An 18,201-nucleotide genomic window follows, 5' to 3' on the forward strand; every position below is an offset into this window, starting at 1 on the left:
CATCAAGTCCAACCTGTGACCTAATACCTAACACCTCCTGACAGCCAAACCATGGCTCCAGTTGGTGCTGGTGAAGCTCATGGCTTTTCCTCAGCCTTTAGTTTAGGCTCTCAAGGACCAATACTCTTTGAACACCACTCCCACAGCCCCCAAAAGGGGGTTTGAACAGTCCTGGGTACCAGCTGCCATGGACTCCATTTTCCTGCCACTTCTCCCTGCATCTGGCTAGCAGCTGCCAAAGGAAGAAGGAGGAGAAAGGGAACCCTGGGAGGTCTATGTTGGACATGAGGAGAAACTTCTTCACTGGAAGGGTTCTCAGTGCCTGGCCCAGGCTGCCAGGGGGGTGGCTGAGTGCCCAGCCCTGGAGGTGTTTCCCAGGGGCAGAGCTGTGGTGCTGAGGGCCAGGGCTCAGCCCCAGCCTGGGCTGAGTTAGAGAATGGTTGTGCTGGAGGAGCTGAAAGGGCTTTGCCAGGCAGAATGTTCTGTGATTCCTTGAGTTGTATGGAGCTAAGATTCCCTGATTCCATGACCCTGTGCTTCCTCTGGTTCCATGCTTCCCTGATTCTGTGAGCTCTGTGGCTCTGTGGGTGTAGGATTCTCTGGGTTCTAGGATCCTGTTATAGAATCACAGAATCAAACACCAATCCAACCTCTCCCCCAGCACCTCCTGACAACTCAACCATGGCTCCAAGTGCCACATCCAATCCCCTCCAGAACACCTCCAGGGATGGGGACTCCACCACCTCCCTGGGCAGCACATCCCAGTGGCCAATCTCTCTTCCTGGGAAGAACTTTCTCCTCCCCTCCAGCCTGAACCTCCCCTGGCACAGCTTGAGACTGTGTCCTCTTGTTCTGCTGCTGGCTGCCTGGGAGCAGAGCCCAACCCCCACCTGGCTACAACCTCCCTGCAGGGAGTTGCAGAGAGCAAGAAGGTCTCCCCTGAGCCTCCTCTTCTCCAGGCTAAGCAACCCCAGCTCCCTCAGCCTCTCCTCACAGGGCTGTGCTCCAGACCCCTCCCCAGCTCTGTTGCCCTTCTCTGGACACCTTCAAGTCTCTCAATGTCCTTCTTGAATGATTCCATCATTCTCTGGTTTCTCTGGTTCCATGATTCTATGACTCCTATGATTCTGTGCTTCCATGATGTCTGATTCTATCACTCTGTGCTTCCAGGATTCCATCATTCCATGACTCTGAGTCCATGATTCCATGATTTCTATGAGTCCATAGTTCCCTGCCCCTGTGATTTCTATGATTTCATGAATCTATGATTCTGTTATTTCCATCATTCTATGATTCCATGGCTGGGGTCAGAGTGGCTGAGAGCAGCCAGGCAGAGAGGGACCTGTGGGTACTGGTGGACAGCAGCTGAACAGGAGCCAGCAGTGTGCCCAGGGGGCCAAGAAGGCCAAGGGCATCCTGGCCTGCAGCAGGAAGAGTGTGGCCAGCAGGAGCAGGGAAGTCCTTGTGCCCTGTGCTCAGCACTGCTCAGGCCACCCCTTGAGTCCTGTGTCCAGCTCTGGGCTCCTCAGGTCCAGAAGGACATTGAGAGACTTGAAGGTGTCCAGAGAAGGGCAACAAAGCTGGGGAGGGGTCTGGGGCACAGCCCTGTGAGGAGAGGCTGAGGGAGCTGGGGTTGCTTAGCCTGGAGAAGAGGAGGCTCAGGGGAGACCTTCTTGCTCTCTCCAACTCCAACAAGAGGACACAGTCTCAAGCTGTGCCAGGGGAGGTTTAGGTTGGATGTTATAAAGAGAGATTGGCCACTGGGATGTGCTGCCCAGGGAGGTGGTGGAGTCCCCATCCCTGGAGGTGTTTAGGAAGAGCCTGGCTGAGGCCCTTGGAGCCATGGTTGAGTTGATCAGCTGGTGCTGGGGGAGAGGTTGGACTTGATGATCTCTGAGGTCTTTTCCAGCCTGGTTCATTCTGTGGTCTGTGTTCTATGATGTCTGTGATCCCATGGTTTCATGATTCCATCACTCTGTGCTTCTGTCACTTCCATGGTTCCATGATTCCACTGACTGTGATTCCCTGGCTCTGTGATTTATGTGACTCTCTGGTTCCAATCCCCTGATTCTCTGATTTCCATAGCTCCATGATGTCTGGCAAGATAATCCTGTGAGCCTGTGACCCCATGATTCCATGACCCTGTGATTCTGAGCCCGTGACCTCTATGCTTCCATGATTCTGTGAGCTGTCATTCCCACCATGCTGTGCTTCCCTGAGTCTATGTTTCTGCTATTTCTATGCCTCCCTGATTCCATCACCCCTGATGGTTCCCTGATTCCATATCTCTGGCTTTCTCTTACTGCTCTGACTCTGGGATTTCTCTGCTTCTCTGCTTCCCTGGCTCAGTGACCCAGGGAGGATGTTCCCCTCCTGCCCTCCCAACACCCCAGAGAGCCAACAGCCTTGTCAGCAGCATTTCCATTTTATTTTCCAGAGCCTGTGCTCCCCTGGGCTCCCCAGCCCACCCCTGGCTCTGCCCTTCCAGCCTTGCCTCACACAGCTCCTGAGTGCCAGCAGGAGCCCTCCCTGAGCTCTGCCCAGGGCGGGCAGGCTGGCGCCGCGGGCATGGGGCTGCTGGCTCCGCGCTGCCTGCCGCCAGCTCCCGCAGGTGCTGCTCTCCGTTTCAAGCATTGCAGCTGGGCTAAGCTAGACCAGAAAGAACAGAAGGAGAAGACTCTCTCCCCAGACAGCTGGGACACTACAGCTGAAGCTGCTTGGACTTCACAGCCGCTAAAGACGCTTTGGTTTTTCGGGTGGAGCCCCAGCAGGGAGGCTGCTGGAGACCCCTGAGTCCTTTGGGTACCTTCATGCTCCTCTCACTAGCCAGGAGGCAAGATCTGAAAGGCTGCCAGTGGCATCCAGGCCCTGGGAGCCTCTTGAGGTGGTTGAAGTTTGTCATGCTCTAAAGCTGCAGAACCGTGAGCGAGTTAGCCTTGGACGATAGCTCGGAGGTAGCCAGGCAGGGGGAGGCTGCTGGCAAAGCCTTGGGGGCTTAGCAGGACTTAATCTGGCGTCAGAGAGCTGCTTGCTCGGCGCGGTGCGGCCGGCAGGTGAAGCACTGGAGGTGTGTCGGTCCCGTCCCGGCGGCGGCCGGCCCGGGGCAGGCTCCCGGAGCCTACTGCGGCGGGTCCGGGGCTGGGCTGGGCTGCGGCGCACGGCTCGGGGGCTGCCCGGGGGGAGGCCACGTCGGCTTCTGGTGCAGGTGGCTGCGAACGAGAGAGAGCATGAGGAACTATGGGGACACACACAGAGGAGCCCCTGAAGACAACGCTGGCTCTTCAGGAAAGAAAAGAGCTTCCCTGCTCGGGGCAAGGCTCTGCTGGCCACCTGCTTTGTGTGGAAATGCTTCCCCTGAGCTGGCAATGCTCCCTGGCAGCCCAGAGCCAGCTGAGTGCTGAGCTGCAGCCAGAGCAGGGAGAGCAGCAGCACAGGGAGGGGATTCTGCCCCTCTGCTCTTCTCTGCTCAGCCCCCACCTGCAGCACTGCCTCCAGCTCTGAGCCCCCAGCACAGGAAGGACCTGGAGCTGCTGGAGAGGCTCCAGAGGAGGCCACAGAGATGCTCAGAGGCTGCAGAACCTCCCCTGTGGGGCCAGGCTGGGAGAGCTGGGGCTGTGCAGCCTGCAGAAGAGAAGGCTGCAGGCAGACCTCAGAGCAGCCTCCCAGTACCTGAAGGGCTCCAGGAGAGCTGGGGAGGGACTTGGGCCAAGGGCTGGGAGTGCCAGGCCCAGGGCCAATGGCTTTGAGCTGGGAGAGAGGAGACTGAGAGTGGAGAGGAGGAAGAAATCCTTTGCAGTGAGGCTGGGGAGACTCTGGCACAGGCTGCCCAGGGAGGCTGTGGCTGCCTCCTGCCTGGAGGTGTTCAGGACCAGGCTGGATGAGGCCCTGAGCAAGCTGTGCTGGTGGGAGGGGTCCCTGCCCATGGCAGGGGCTTGGAGCTGGATGACCTATGAGGTCCCTTCCAACCCAACCCATTCCACCCATCCATGAGTGGTTCTTTTGCCCTTGCTCAGGACTCACAGAGGTCTCTATAGATCCCAGCTGGGGGAGCCATGGAAGTATCAATTCCCCTCTGGGCAGAGAGGAAAAGCACATTTCAGGGAACAAAAGAGACCTGCAGGACTGTCCTTGCCTGGGCATGCAGGCTGGGCAGGGCTGGGTCTCCCTCTCCTAGAGGCTGGCCTTGCCTGGAGGATCTGCTCAAAGATGCCAAGCAAGAAGCCAACCAACCAGGCAGGACTTTGGTTTCAGTGTCACAGCTGCAGGCCAGGGGGGGTTGACACCTACTCCTTGGGCTCTGGGATCCCTTCAGGCAGGCACTGGTCCCTGTCAGACGGGGAAGCTGCAAAGGAAGCAGACAGCCAGCTGTGAGGGGGGGCTGTGGGCCATGGCAGGAGCAAGCAGTGCTGCTGCATGGTGCTAAGGGGCAGGGGAAGGAGGCAGGGCCCTGAAGGTGCTGAGACACCCCTGGAGTTGTCCTGATTTGAGATAAAGTCAGTGCTGGGATTGGGCCAGGTCTGGTAGGGGAACAGAAGCAAAGGGCCAAGGCTGGGCAGCTGTGAGGGGCTGCCTGCTCAGCTGCTTGTGGCATGGAGCAGACCAGAAGTCTCCTGCTGCATGGCAGGAGGGGGTCAGGTAATGCTGATGGCTTGTGGCCCAGGTACAGACCCCAGGCTGGGATGTGGAGCTAGATGGCACCCAGAGGAGGGGAAAGGAATCTGGTTTGGACACAAAGGGAGGAGGAGATGACTCTGCTCAGCATTGCTGGGGGCACAGCTGGGTGGCCTGAGGAAGGTTTGGATCCTGGGTGGCCTGAGGAAGGTTTGGATCCTGGGTGGCTAAAGGAAGGTTTGGATCCTGGGTGGCTAAAGGAAGGTTTGAATCCTGGGTGGCCAAAGGAAGGTATGGATCCTGGGTGGCCAAAGGAAAGTTTGGATCCTGGGTGGCTAAAGGAAGGTTTGGATCCTGGGTGGCTAAAGGAAGGTTTGGATCCTGGGTGGCCAAAGGAAGGTTTGGATCCTGGGTGGCTAAAGGAAGGTTTGGATCCTGGGTGGCCTGAGGAAGGTTTGGATCCTGGGTGGCCTGAGGAAGGTTTGGATCCTGGGTGGCCTGAGGAAGGTTTGGATCCTGGGTGGCCAAAGGAAGGTTTGGATCCTGGGTGGCCAAAGGAAGGTTTGGATCCTGGGTGGCTAAGGAAAGGTTTGGATCCTGGGTGGCTAAGGAAAGGTTTGGATCCTGGGTGGCCAAAGGAAGGTTTGGATCCTGGGTGGCTAAGGAAAGGTTTGGATCCTGGGTGGCCAAAGGAAGGTTTGGATCCTGGGTGGCTGAAGGAAGGTTTGGATCCTGGGTGGCTAAAGGAAGGTTTGGATCCTGGGTGGCTAAAGGAAGGTTTGGATCCTGGGTGGCTAAAGGAAGGTTTGGATCCTGGGTGGCTAAAGGAAGGTTTGGATCCTGGGTGGCCAAAGGAAGGTTTGGATCCTGGGTGGCGAAAGGAAGGTTTGGATCCTCGGTGGCCAAAGGAAGGTTTGGATCCTGGGTGGCCTGAGGAAGGTTTGGATACTGGGTGGCTAAAGGAAGGTTTGGATCCTGGGTGGCTAAAGGAAGGTTTGGATCCTGGGTGGCCTGAGGAAGGTTTGGATCCTGGGTGGCCAAAGGAAGGTTTGGATCCTGGGTGGCCTGAGGAAGGTTTGGATCCTGGGTGGCTAAAGGAAGGTTTGGATCCTGGGTGGCCAAAGGAAGGTTTGGATCCTGGGTGGCCAAAGGAAGGTTTGGATCCTGGGTGGCTAAAGGAAGGTTTGGATCCTGGGTGGCTAAAGGAAGGTTTGGATCCTGGGTGGCCAAAGGAAGGTTTGGATCCTGGGTGGCCTGAGGAAGGTTTGGATCCTGGGTGGCCTGAGGAAGGTTTGGATCCTGGGTGGCCAAAGGAAGGTTTGGATCCTGGGTGGCCTGAGGAAGGTTTGGATCCTGGGTGGCTAAAGGAAGGTTTGGATCCTGGGTGGCCAAAGGAAGGTTTGGATCCTGGGTGGCCTGAGGAAGGTTTGGATCCTGGGTGGCTGAAGGAAGGTTTGGATCCTGGGTGGCCAAAGGAAGGTTTGGATCCTGGGTGGCCTGAGGAAGGTTTGGATCCTGGGTGGCCTGAGGAAGGTTTGGATCCTGGGTGGCTAAAGGAAGGTTTGGATCCTGGGTGGCCAAAGGAAGGTTTGGATCCTGGGTGGCCTGAGGAAGGTTTGGATCCTGGGTGGCTGAAGGAAGGTTTGGATCCTGGGTGGCCAAAGGAAGGTTTGGATCCTGGGTGGCCTGAGGAAGGTTTGGATCCTGGGTGGCTGAAGGAAGGTTTGGATCCTGGGTGGCCAAAGGAAGGTTTGGATCCTGGGTGGCTAAAGGAAGGTTTGGATCCTGGGTGGCCAAAGGAAGGTTTGGATCCTGGGTGGCCTGAGGAAGGTTTGGATCCTGGGTGGCCAAAGGAAGGTTTGGATCCTGGTGGCCTGAGGAAGGTTTGGATCCTGGGTGGCCAAAGGAAGGTTTGGATCCTGGTGGCCTGAGGAAGGTTTGGATCCTGGGTGGCTAAAGGAAGGTTTGGATCCTGGGTGGCCAAAGGAAGGTTTGGATCCTGGGTGGCCTGAGGAAGGTTTGGATCCTGGGTGGCCAAAGGAAGGTTTGGATCCTGGTGGCCTGAGGAAGGTTTGGATCCTGGGTGGCTAAAGGAAGGTTTGGATCCTGGGTGGCCAAAGGAAGGTTTGGATCCTGGGTGGCTAAAGGAAGGTTTGGATCCTGGGTGGCCAAAGGAAGGTTTGGATCCTGGGTGGCCTGAGGAAGGTTTGGATCCTGGGTGGCCAAAGGAAGGTTTGGATCCTGGGTGGCCAAAGGAAGGTTTGGATCCTGGGTGGCCTGAGGAAGGTTTGGATCCTGGGTGGCCTGAGGAAGGTTTGGATCCTGGGTGGCTAAAGGAAGGTTTGGATCCTGGGTGGCCTGAGGAAGGTTTGGATCCTGGGTGGCTAAAGGAAGGTTTGGATCCTGGGTGGCTAAAGGAAGGTTTGGATCCTGGGTGGCTGAAGGAAGGTTTGGATCCTGGGTGGCCAAAGGAAGGTTTGGATCCTGGGTGGCTAAAGGAAGGTTTGGATCCTGGGTGGCCTGAGGAAGGTTTGGATCCTGGGTGGCTAAAGGAAGGTTTGGATCCTGGGTGGCCTGAGGAAGGTTTGGATCCTGGGTGGCCAAAGGAATGTTTGGATCCTGGGTGGCCTGAGGAAGGTTTGGATCCTGGGTGGCCAAAGGAATGTTTGGATCCTGGGTGGCCTGAGGAAGGTTTGGATCCTGGGTGGCCAAAGGAAGGTTTGGATCCTGGGTGGCCTGAGGAAGGTTTGGATCCTGGGTGGCTTGAGGAAGGTTTGGATCCTGGGTGGCTAAAGGAAGGTTTGGATCCTGGGTGGCCTGAGGAAGGTTTGGATCCTGGGTGGCCTGAGGAAGGTTTGGATCCTGGGTGGCTAAAGGAAGGTTTGGATCCTGGGTGGCTGAAGGAAGGTTTGGATCCTGGGTGGCCTGAGGAAGGTTTGGATCCTGGGTGGCCTGAGGAAGGTTTGGATCCTGGGTGGCTAAAGGAAGGTTTGGATCCTGGGTGGCTAAGGGAAGGTTTGGATCCTGGGTGGCTAAGGGAAGGTTTGGATCCTGGGTGGCTAAAGGAAGGTTTGGATCCTGGGTGGCTGAAGGAAGGTTTGGATCCTGGGTGGCTTGAGGAAGGTTTGGATCCTGGGTGGCTGAAGGAAGGTTTGGATCCTGGGTGGCTGAAGGAAGGTTTGGATCCTGGGTGGCTAAAGGAAGGTTTGGATCCTGGGTGGCCTGAGGAAGGTTTGGATCCTGGGTGGCTAATTGAAGGTTTGGATCCTGGGTGGCTGAAGGAAGGTTTGGATCCTGGGTGGCTAAAGGAAGGTTTGGATCCTGGGTGGCCAAAGGAAGGTTTGGATCCTGGGTGGCTGAAGGAAGGTTTGGATCCTGGGTGGCCTAAGGAAGGTTTGGATCCTGGGTGGCTAAAGGAAGGTTTGGATCCTGGGTCGCTAAAGGAAGGTTTGGATCCTGGGTGGCCAAAGGAAGGTTTGGATCCTGGGTGGCTGAAGGAAGGTTTGGATCCTGGGTGGCCAAAGGAAGGTTTGGATCCTGGGTGGCTGAAGGAAGGTTTGGATCCTGGGTGGCTGAAGGAAGGTTTGGATCCTGGGTGGCCAAAGGAAGGTTTGGATCCTGGGTGGGTAAAGGAAGGTTTGGATCCTGGGTGGCTGAAGGAAGGTTTGGATCCTGGGTGGCTGAAGGAAGGTTTGGATCCTGGGTGGCTAAAGGAAGGTTTGGATCCTGGGTGGCTAAAGGAAGGTTTGGATCCTGGGTGGCTGAAGGAAGGTTTGGATCCTGGGTGGCTAAAGGAAGGTTTGGATCCTGGGTGGCTAAAGGAAGGTTTGGATCCTGGGTCGCTAAAGGAAGGTTTGGATCCTGGGTGGCCTGAGGAAGGTTTGGATCCTGGGTGGCCAAAGGAAGGTTTGGATCCTGGGTGGCTAAAGGAAGGTTTGGATCCTGGGTGGCTAAGGGAAGGTTTGGATCCTGGGTGGCCTGAGGAAGGTTTGGATCCTGGGTGGCCTGAGGAAGGTTTGGATCCTGGGTGGCTAAAGGAAGGTTTGGATCCTGGGTGGCTAAGGGAAGGTTTGGATCCTGGGTGGCTAAGGGAAGGTTTGGATCCTGGGTGGCCAAAGGAAGGTTTGGATCCTGGGTGGCTGAAGGAAGGTTTGGATCCTGGGTGGCTGAAGGAAGGTTTGGATCCTGGGTGGCTAAAGGAAGGTTTGGATCCTGGGTGGCCTGAGGAAGGTTTGGATCCTGGGTGGCTAATTGAAGGTTTGGATCCTGGGTGGCTGAAGGAAGGTTTGGATCCTGGGTGGCTAAAGGAAGGTTTGGATCCTGGGTGGCCAAAGGAAGGTTTGGATCCTGGGTGGCTGAAGGAAGGTTTGGATCCTGGGTGGCCTAAGGAAGGTTTGGATCCTGGGTGGCCTGAGGAAGGTTTGGATCCTGGGTGGCCTGAGGAAGGTTTGGATCCTGGGTGGCTAAAGGAAGGTTTGGATCCTGGGTCGCTAAAGGAAGGTTTGGATCCTGGGTGGCCAAAGGAAGGTTTGGATCCTGGGTGGCTGAAGGAAGGTTTGGATCCTGGGTGGCCAAAGGAAGGTTTGGATCCTGGGTGGCTGAAGGAAGGTTTGGATCCTGGGTGGCTGAAGGAAGGTTTGGATCCTGGGTGGCCAAAGGAAGGTTTGGATCCTGGGTGGGTAAAGGAAGGTTTGGATCCTGGGTGGCTGAAGGAAGGTTTGGATCCTGGGTGGCTGAAGGAAGGTTTGGATCCTGGGTGGCCTAAGGAAGGTTTGGATCCTGGGTGGCTGAAGGAAGGTTTGGATCCTGGGTGGCTAAAGGAAGGTTTGGATCCTGGGTGGCTAAAGGAAGGTTTGGATCCTGGGTGGCTGAAGGAAGGTTTGGATCCTGGGTGGCTAAAGGAAGGTTTGGATCCTGGGTGGCTAAAGGAAGGTTTGGATCCTGGGTCGCTAAAGGAAGGTGGGGCTGGGGGTGCCTGGGTGGGTGGGCAGTGTGAAGGGCAGAGGGGCTGTGCTGGGAGGGGGTGGGCAGTGTGAAGGGCAGAGGGGCTGTGCTGGGGGGGGTGGGCAGTGTGAAGGGCAGAGGGGCTGTGCCTGGGGGGGTGCAGGTGTCTCCAGGCCCCTCAGTGCTTACCCTCCTTGCTGGAGAGGGTTGGTGCTAGCAGCTCTTTAGCTTCTGATAGCAGCAGGTCAACAAGATCTGAAGGTGGGAGAGATGTGTCTGAGAGTGCCTCTGCTGTGTCCTCTCCTGTGTCACTGCTGGCTCTTGCAGAGATGGAAAGTGCCATCAGTACCTGCTCCATGCACTGCTCACTCTCACTCCTGCCCAGCCTCTCAGGCAGGATGCCCCAGGTCACTGCTGGCAGGGGCTCAAGGCAGGGGCAGCTGGGGGTGGATCTCTCTTGCTCAGCAGCACAGACTCACAGCCTGCATTGGCAGCCTCCAAGGGCATCTTCTCCAGCCCCCTGCAGGCAGCAGGGCTGCCTCTAACCAGAGCAGGCTGCCCAGGAGCACAGCAAATCTCATCTTGGATGTCTCCATGGACAGAGCCTCAACCACACCTCCAGGGCCACAGCCAGGCTGAGCTTCAATGGGTCCAGGGATGGAGCCTGCACCACCTCCCTGGGCAGCCTGTGCCAGAGTCTCCCCAGCCTCCCTCTGCAGAACTCCCTCCTGGTGTCCAACCTATCTCTGCCCTGCTCCAGTTCCAAACCATTGCCTCTGGTCCTATCCCCACAGCCCCTTCTGAGCAGTCCCTCCCCAGCTGCCTGCAGCTGCCCTGCAGATACTGAACTGCAGCTCTGAGGTCTCCCTGCAGCCTTCTCCTCTCCAGGCTGCACAGCCCCAGCTCTCCCAGCCTGGCCCCACAGGGGAGGTTCTGCAGCCTCTGCTCATCTCTGTGGCCTCCTCTGGCCCCTCTCCAGCAGCTCCAGGTCTCTCTTGTGCTGGGGGTCCCATACCTGGCCCCAGCCCTGCAGGGGAGGTCTCCCCAGAGCAGAGCAGAGGGCAGGATCCTCTCTCCAGCTCTGGCAATGGGCACTGGCAGCACAGGAGGCCAAGGGCAGCCCCAGGCTGTGCTGCCAGTGCTCATTGCTGGCTCCTGCCCAGCTCCTCCCCCCCAGCACCCCCAAGGCCTTCCCTGCAGGGCTGCTCTCAGTCTCATCCCCCCAGCCTGGGTTGATGTCAAGGACTGCAGGAGCTTGCAGTTGGCCTTGTTGCACCTCCTGAGGCTCTCCTCAGCCACCCCTGTCACCATTGCCTCTGGTCCTATCCCCACAGCCCCTTCTGAGCAGTCCCTCCCCAGCCTGCCTGTAGGTCCCCTGCAGGTACTGGAAGGCTGACCTGAGGTCTGCCTGGAGCCTTCTCTTCCCCAGGCTGCACAGCCCCAGCTCTCCCAGCCTGGCCCCACAGGAGCCCTCTGACCACCACAAGGCTCTGGTGAGGGGTTTGGGGGGCATGGTGTGCAAGGAGCAGCTGAGGGAGCTGGGGGTGTTGAGCCTGGAGAAGAGGAGGCTGAGGGAGACCTCCTTGCTCTCTGCAGCTCCCTGAGAGGAGGCTGCAGCCAGCTGGGGCTTGGGCTCTGCTCCCTAGGCTCAGGGGAGAGAAGGAGAGGCAATGGCCTGAAACTGTGCCAGGGGAGGGTGAGGTTGGAGAGGAGGCCAAATGTCTTTGGTGCCAGAGTGGTCAGGGCCTGGCAGAGGCTGCCCAGGGAGGTGGTGGAGTCCCCATGGCTGGAGGGGTTGCAGAACCCTGTGGCCATGGCAGCTGGGGCCAGGGTTTGGTGCCCATGGTGGGGTTGGGTTGCTGTTGGCCTGGGTGAGCTTGGAGGCCTTTCCCAGCCTGCAGGACTCAATGGTTCTGTTGTTGTGTTACAGAGCTGAAGAGATTTGGCTCTGTTCTCAAAGCCATACCTTTACTGACCATTCCTTAGGTCTCCAAACCCTTTCCCCTTCATCAGATGATCAGCAGCAGCCCTGGAGACTTGGAAATCCTTTTCAGTCATTCTTAAAACCTGGCTTTTGGGAAGGCTCTGGGGAGACCTAGTAACAACCTCCCAGCACCTGAAGGGGGCCCCAAGAAGGATGGGGAGAGTGTAGGGACAGGCCCAGGGGCAATGGCTTCAACCTAGAGCAGAGCAGATTGAGCTTGGATGTGAGGAACAAGTTCTGCCCCAGGAGGCTGCTGGAACCCTGCAGCAGGCTGCCCAGGGAGGGAGTGGAAGCTCCATCCCTGGAGATACATTGGCCACAGCAACCCGAGGCAGAGCTACAGGCTGGGGTCAGAGTGGCTGAGAGCAGCCAGGCAGAGAGGGACCTGGGGGTGCTGATTGACAGCTGCCTGAACATGAGCCAGCAGTGTGCCCAGGGGGCCAAGAAGGCCAAGGGCATCCTGGCCTGCAGCAGGAAGAGTGTGGCCAGCAGGAGCAGGGAAGTCCTTGTGCCCTGTGCTCAGCACTGCTCAGGCCACCCCTTGAGTCCTGTGTCCAGCTCTGGGCTCCTCAGCTCAAGAAGGACATTGAGAGACTTGAAGGTGTCCAGAGAAGGGCAACAAAGCTGGGGAGGGGTCTGGGGCACAGCCCTGTGAGGAGAGGCTGAGGGAGCTGGGGTTGCTTAGCCTGGAGAAGAGGAGGCTCAGGGGAGACCTTCTTGCTCTCTGCAACTCCCTGCAGGGAGGTTGGAGCCAGGTGGGGGTTGGGCTCTGCTCCCAGGCAGCCAGCAGCAGAACAAGAGGACACAGTCTCAAGCTGTGCCAGGGGAGGTTCAGGCTGGAGGTGAGGAGAAAATTGTTCCCAGCAAGAGAGATTGGCCACTGGGATGTGCTGCCCAGGGAGGTGGTGGAGTCCCCATCCCTGGAGGTGTTCCAGAGGGGATTGGATGTGGCACTTGGAGCCATGGGTTAGCTGTCAGGAGGTGCTGGGTGACAGCTTGGACTTGGTGAGCTCTGAGGTCTTTTCCAACCTTGGTTGATTCTGTGATTCACACTGGTGGAGCACAGGAGCTCTGCTGTTAGCTGCCTGAGGGCAGTGAGGGATGTCCTGCTGGTGGTCAGGAGAAAGTTCTTCCCAGCCAGAGAGATTGGCCACTGGGATGTGCTGCCCAGGGAGGTGGTGGAGTCCCCATCCCTGGAGGTGTTCAGGAGGGGATTGGATGAGGCACTTGGTGCCATGGTTGAGTTGATCATGTGGTGCTGGGGGAGAGGTTGGACTTGGTGATCTCTGAGGTCTCTTCCAACCTGGTGAATTCTATTCTATTCTATTCTATTCTATTCTATTCTATTCTATTCTATTCTATTCTATTCTATTCTATTCTATTCTATTCTATTCTATTCTATTCCATTCCATTCCATTCCATTCCATTCCATTCCATCCCATCCCATCCCATTCCACTCCACTCCATTCCATTCCATTCCACTCCATTCCATTCCATTCCATTCCATTCCATTCCATTCCATTCCACTCTCTATGCCAGGTGAGGCTGGGCAGGGCTGTGTGCATCCTGCTCTGGTGGGGGATGTCCCTGCTGCCTGCAGGGGCCTGGACTGGGGGAGCTTTGGAGCTCCCTTCCAAACCAGAGCCTTGTGAGCCTGGGCTTGTCAAGGAGCTGCTGGAGGCTGCAGTCGGTTCAAGGCACAGAGGAAGCTGTGCTGCCTTTCTCTCCAGCTGACAGGAGCTGAGTTCACCTTGAAGGGGGGCTGCAGGAGCCTGGGCTGTAGTGCTGCACCACTCCTTGGAGCTGAGAGCTGTGCCAGGTCTTTGCTTACACTCTGGCAGTCCCTGTGACCCCTAATAGAAGAGCACATAGCCCTAAAGCCACCAACTCTTGGGGCAAGCCTGCTGAGGGTCTCTGCTCACAAGGGCAACTTAACCAGAGGGGTGCTGCACACACTGACCCCCCTGAGAAGCCTGAAAGGAGGCCAACCCCCAGCCCTCCTTGCAGGGAGCAAGCCACCAGCAGCCCCCAGAGCATCTTTCCCAGAGGGCCAGCACCTTGAGGAGCCCTGGGTGAGCTGTGTGTGACCCTCCCTCCCCTGAGGAAGGGCACAGAAGGACATTTCAGCTTCCTCTGCAAGGCTCCCAGCAGCCAGCTCCTACCTCTTCTCCTCTGGCAGGTGAGTGGATGTGCTCAGGACCTTGTGGACATTCTGCCAGGCAAAGAGGAGAGCAGAAACAAAGCAACAAAGAGAGAAGGAATAAAAAAGGGGGGGGGGGGGGGGGGGGGGGGGAGAGAGAAATCATAATAGAAAGGAGAACTCTCAAAAGCAAGAGGTTGCAGAAGCAGGCTTCAGCCTCACAGGAAGGAGGAATCCCTGAGACCAACCCCCCTGGGCTTTCCCTGCTGCTCAGAGCTCCTGTGGCAGCCATCAGCTTCTGCTTCTTCCTTGCCCTTGCAGCCAGGGCCCCAAGGCCTCCTGCAGCTCAGGCAGCACTCTCAGCCAAGGCAAAGCTGCAGGCAGGGCTGAAGGAGGCATTCCCAACCCAGCTCTCAAGCCTAGGAAGGGCAACATCAAAAGGGCTCCTCCAGACTGACTGCAGGCTCTGTGCCAGCGGCCAGGAGCAGCCCCTGGCTGCTGGCTGCCCGTGGGGCTGGCAGGGCTGGGCACTGCTCAGCCACCACCCAGCGCTCCGGGGCTGGGAAGAGCTTTTGCTCCACTGCTCAGGATCCTGAGCTGCCTGACCCCGGGGCCCAGCCAAATCCACTTCCAGAGTCCTGCCTCGCACCAGGCAGGCAGCAGAGGGCAGGGCTGCAGCGCCGGAGGGGCTCTCATGCTGCCTCTCTGCAGCAGACACAGCATCTCTGCTTCCCTCTGCTCCTCTGGGGCCTCCGGAGCTCCTGGGGCAGGCTGCCAGCAGCTGGAGCAGGTATTGGCAGCTCTTGGAGTGGGGACAGAGGAGGACACAAAGGTGATCAGAGGGCTGCAGACCCTCCCCTGTGGGGCCAGGCTGGGAGAGCTGGGGCTGTGCAGCCTGGAGAAGAGAAGGCTGCAGGCAGACCTCAGAGCAGCCTCCCAGTGCCTGAAGGGCTCCAGGGAGATCTCAGAGCAGCCTCCCAGTGCCTGAAGGGCTCCAGGAGAGCTGGGGAGGGACTTGGGCCAAGGGCTGGGAGTGCCAGGCCCAGGGCCAATGGCTTTGAGCTGGGAGAGAGGAGACTGAGAGTGGAGAGGAGGAAGAAATCCTTTGCAGTGAGGCTGGGGAGACTCTGGCCCAGGCTGCCCAGGGAGGCTGTGGCTGCCTCCTGCCTGGAGGTGTTCAGGACCAGGCTGGATGAGGCCCTGAGCAGGCTGTGCTGGTGGGAGGGGTCCCTGCCCATGGCAGGGGGCTGGAGCTGGATGATCTTGAAGGTCCCTTCCAACCTGAGCCATTCTGTGTCTCCATGCTCTCCTGGCCCTGGTGTTTCCCATGCTGGCCACTGCCCTAATCAGAGGAGCTCGTGGTGCTGTACAGCTGCAGTGGAACAAGGCTCAGCTCAAAGGCAGAAGCAATTCTGTGTGAGAGTCTGCAGGGAACCCAGGGGGGAAGCCCTCTGCCAGCTCATGTTTGCTGTGCAGAGGTGCAGCCATCAGCTATACAAAGGGAAGCCTGAAACCAGCAGCCCAGAGTGCCAGAGCTGGAGGATCTTCAAGGTCCACCCCAGCTGAAGCCACTCTGTGATGCTCCCAGTGGCCTGCACAGGGCTGGGGGGGGTGATGGTTATCCAAATCCTTGCAGGGTGAGGCCAGCACTGCCCCCTGTGCAGTCAGAAGGCTCAGAGTGGTTTGTTCAGTGCCAGCAGTGAGTGGAAGGAGGGGCAGAGAGGAAAGCAGCTCCAAACCCTTCCCCCTGGGCCTGCCTCAGACCTCCTCAGCAAAAGTTCCTCTGCAGCCTTCCTGCAGGATCCCTTCAGCTCCTGGCAGCAGCTCTGAGGAGCCCCTGGAGCCTTCTCCTCTGCAGGCTGCACAGCCCCATGAGCATCCCATGGGTGAAGGGCAGCCTGGCACCTCCTCAGCACCCAGCAAAGTGGCTCAGGAGAGAGGGAAGCTGAAGGCTGAGGTGGGGGGCAGTGCAGACCCCAGAATCCCAGCATGGGGGAGGCTGGAAGGGACCTCTGCAGATCATCCAGTCCAACCCAACTCCTCTGCAACAGGCTGCCCAGAACAGTTGTGGAAGACCTCTCCCTGGAGGTGTTTCAGGCCAGGCTGGATGAGGCCTTGGGCAAGCTGTGCTGGTGGGAGGGGTCCCTGCCCATGGCAGGGGGCTGGAGCTGGATGATCTCTGAGGTCTCTTCCAACCCAAAGCATTCTGTGATGCTCTCAGTGGCCTGCACAGGGCTGGGGGGGGTTTATCCAAATCCTTGCAGGGTGAGGCCACCTCTGCCCCCTGTGCAGTCTGAGAAGGCTCAGAGTGGTTTGTTCAGTGCCAGCAGTGAGTGGAAGGAGAGGCTGAGAGGAAGGCAGCATGGTGGCAAGGACAAACACTGCTTACAGCAACCTAGAATGCTGCTTCCAGCCTTAAACTCTGACCCAGAAGCTCTGAAGCCTGTGGATGCTCAGAGCTGTCCTCAAGTCACACAGTCCCCAAACCCCAGCAGGGTTAGGCTGGAAGGGAGCTCTGGAGCTCACCCACCCAAGCCCTGCTCCAGCAGGGCACCCCCAGCACCCTGCCCAGCAGCACAGTGCCCAGGGGGGGTTGGAAGCTCTCCACACCAGCAGACTCCACAACCTCTCTGGGCAGCCTGCTCCAGGCCTCCAGCAGCCTCACCCCAAACAACTTTCTCCTCCTGCTCAGCTCCAACCTCCTGCCTGACACTTTCTGCCCCTTGCTGTCCCTTCTGCTGGCCCTGGGCAGCACTCAGCAGAGCCTGGCCCCAGGAACCCTCTCCAAGAGAGTTCCTGAGCAAGCCTCAATCAGAGCATGTTGGGAGTGCCCCATGGGACAGCAGAGCCAGCAGAGGAACCTGCCCCACGCAGCTGGCACTGAGGAGGTCATCTCTCAGCTCCTAAGCAGCAGCCTGTGCCTGTTGAGGGTGAGACAGAACAGCCCTCACCCTCCCCTGCCTCCTGGGGTGGGAAGGTGTTTGGCCTGGCAGAGGAAAGATGTTGAGATGCTGGAAGGTGTCCAGAGAAGGGCAACAAAGCTGGGGAGGGGTCTGGGGCACAGCCCTGTGAGGAGAGGCTGAGGGAGCTGGGGTTGCTTAGCCTGGAGAAGAGGAGGCTCAGGGGAGACCTTCTTGCTCTCTGCAACTCCCTGCAGGGAGGTTGGAGCCAGTGGGGGTTGGGCTCTGCTCCCAGGCAGCCAGCAGCAGAACAAGAGGACACAGTCTCAAGCTGTGCCAGGGAAGTTTAGGCTGGAGGTCAGGAGAAAGTTCTTTCCAGAAAGAGTTGTTGGCCACTGGGATGTGCTGCCCAGGGAGGTGGTGGAGTCCCCATCCCTGGAGGTGTTCCAGAGGGGATTGGATGTGGCACTTGGAGCCATGGGTTAGCCATGAGGTGTTGGGTGACAGATTGGACTTGATGATCTTTGAGGTCTTTTCCAACCTTATTGATTCTATGATTCTCAGAGAGATTGGCCCTGGGGATGTGCTGCCCAGGGAGGTGGTGGAGTCCCCATCCCTGGAGGGGCTCAGGAAGAGCCTGGCTGAGGCCCTTGGTGCCATGGTTGAGTTGATCAGATGGTGCTGGGTGCTGGGTTGGACTTGGTGATCTCCAGGGTATTTTCCAAGCTGGTTAACCCTACTGTGGTCTCTTCAGGGGGCAGGCAGCAGCCTGGCAGGGGAGCATTCACCTGCACGAAGAGCAGCAGCCTCCTGTTGCAGATCTCCAGCCGCTTCCGCGACACCTCCGACCGCCGCAGCTGGCTGTCCGCCAGGGCCAGCTGCCTCCTCAGCTCCAGCAGGTCCTCCTGGGGCAGGGCAGAGGAGAGAGGTGAGCACCACCCTCAGCCTGGGCCTTGGGGCAACAGGAATTCGTGGCACTGGCTACGAGTAGAAAGCCAGGGATGGGGATCCACAGACTGACAGCAAGGGATGGGCTGGGAGGGAGCTCAGAGGTCACAGACTCACAGCAAGGGCTGGAAGGGAGCTCAGAGGGCACAGACTGACAGCAAGGGCTGGAAGGGAGCTCAGAGGGCACAGACTCACAGCAAGGGCTGGAAGGGAGCTCAGAGGGCACAGACTCACAGCAAGGGCTGGAAGGGAGCTCAGAGGGCACAGACTCACAGCAAGGGCTGGAAGGGAGCTCAGAGGGCACAGACTCACAGCAAGGGCTGGAAGGGAGCTCAGAGGTCACAGACTCACAGCAAGGGCTGGAAGGGAGCTCAGAGGTCACAGACTCACAGAAGGGCTCAGGCTGGAAGGGAGCTCAGAGGTCGCAGACTCACAGAAGGGCTCAGGCTGGAAGGGAGCTCAGAGGTCACAGACTCACAGAAGGGCTCAGGCTGGAAGGGAGCTCAGAGGTCGCAGACTCACAGAAGGGCTCAGGCTGGAAGGGAGCTCAGAGGGCACAGACTCACAGCAAGGGCTGGAAGGGAGCTCAGAGGGCACAGACTCACAGCAAGGGCTGGAAGGGAGCTCAGAGGGCACAGACTCACAGCAAGGGCTGGAAGGGAGCTCAGAGGGCA

At 58.4% G+C, this 18,201-nt stretch overlaps 1 protein-coding gene across 3 annotated transcripts in view; it reads right to left on the minus strand.

The window, feature by feature from the left end:
• Window positions 1-3,037: 3,037 nt before the first annotated feature.
• The window catches only part of LOC137445486 (syntaxin-binding protein 4-like), an 88,345-nt gene continuing 73,181 nt past the window's right edge, over window positions 3,038-18,201 (minus strand). For 2 of the 3 annotated variants that reach the window (XM_068147284.1, XM_068147285.1), the window contains exons 18-22: window positions 17,368-17,484; window positions 13,702-13,751; window positions 9,745-9,875; window positions 4,288-4,342; window positions 3,038-3,209 (exon numbers count right to left, since the gene is read on the minus strand). In XM_068147284.1, the coding sequence (XP_068003385.1) occupies window positions 3,119-3,209; window positions 4,288-4,342; window positions 9,745-9,875; window positions 13,702-13,751; window positions 17,368-17,484 (444 nt within the window). In that variant the 3' untranslated portion in view covers window positions 3,038-3,118. Of the gene's footprint in view, window positions 3,210-4,230; window positions 4,343-9,744; window positions 9,876-13,701; window positions 13,752-17,367; window positions 17,485-18,201 lie in introns of all 3 variants that reach the window. The other variant, XR_010988413.1, reaches the window with a different exon arrangement.

Source organism: Melanerpes formicivorus, unplaced genomic scaffold (genome assembly GCF_026170545.1).
Source record: "Melanerpes formicivorus ecotype bairdi unplaced genomic scaffold, bMelFor1.0.p_v2 SCAF_14, whole genome shotgun sequence".
In the NCBI taxonomy this organism is placed as follows: Eukaryota; Metazoa; Chordata; class Aves; order Piciformes; family Picidae; genus Melanerpes; species Melanerpes formicivorus.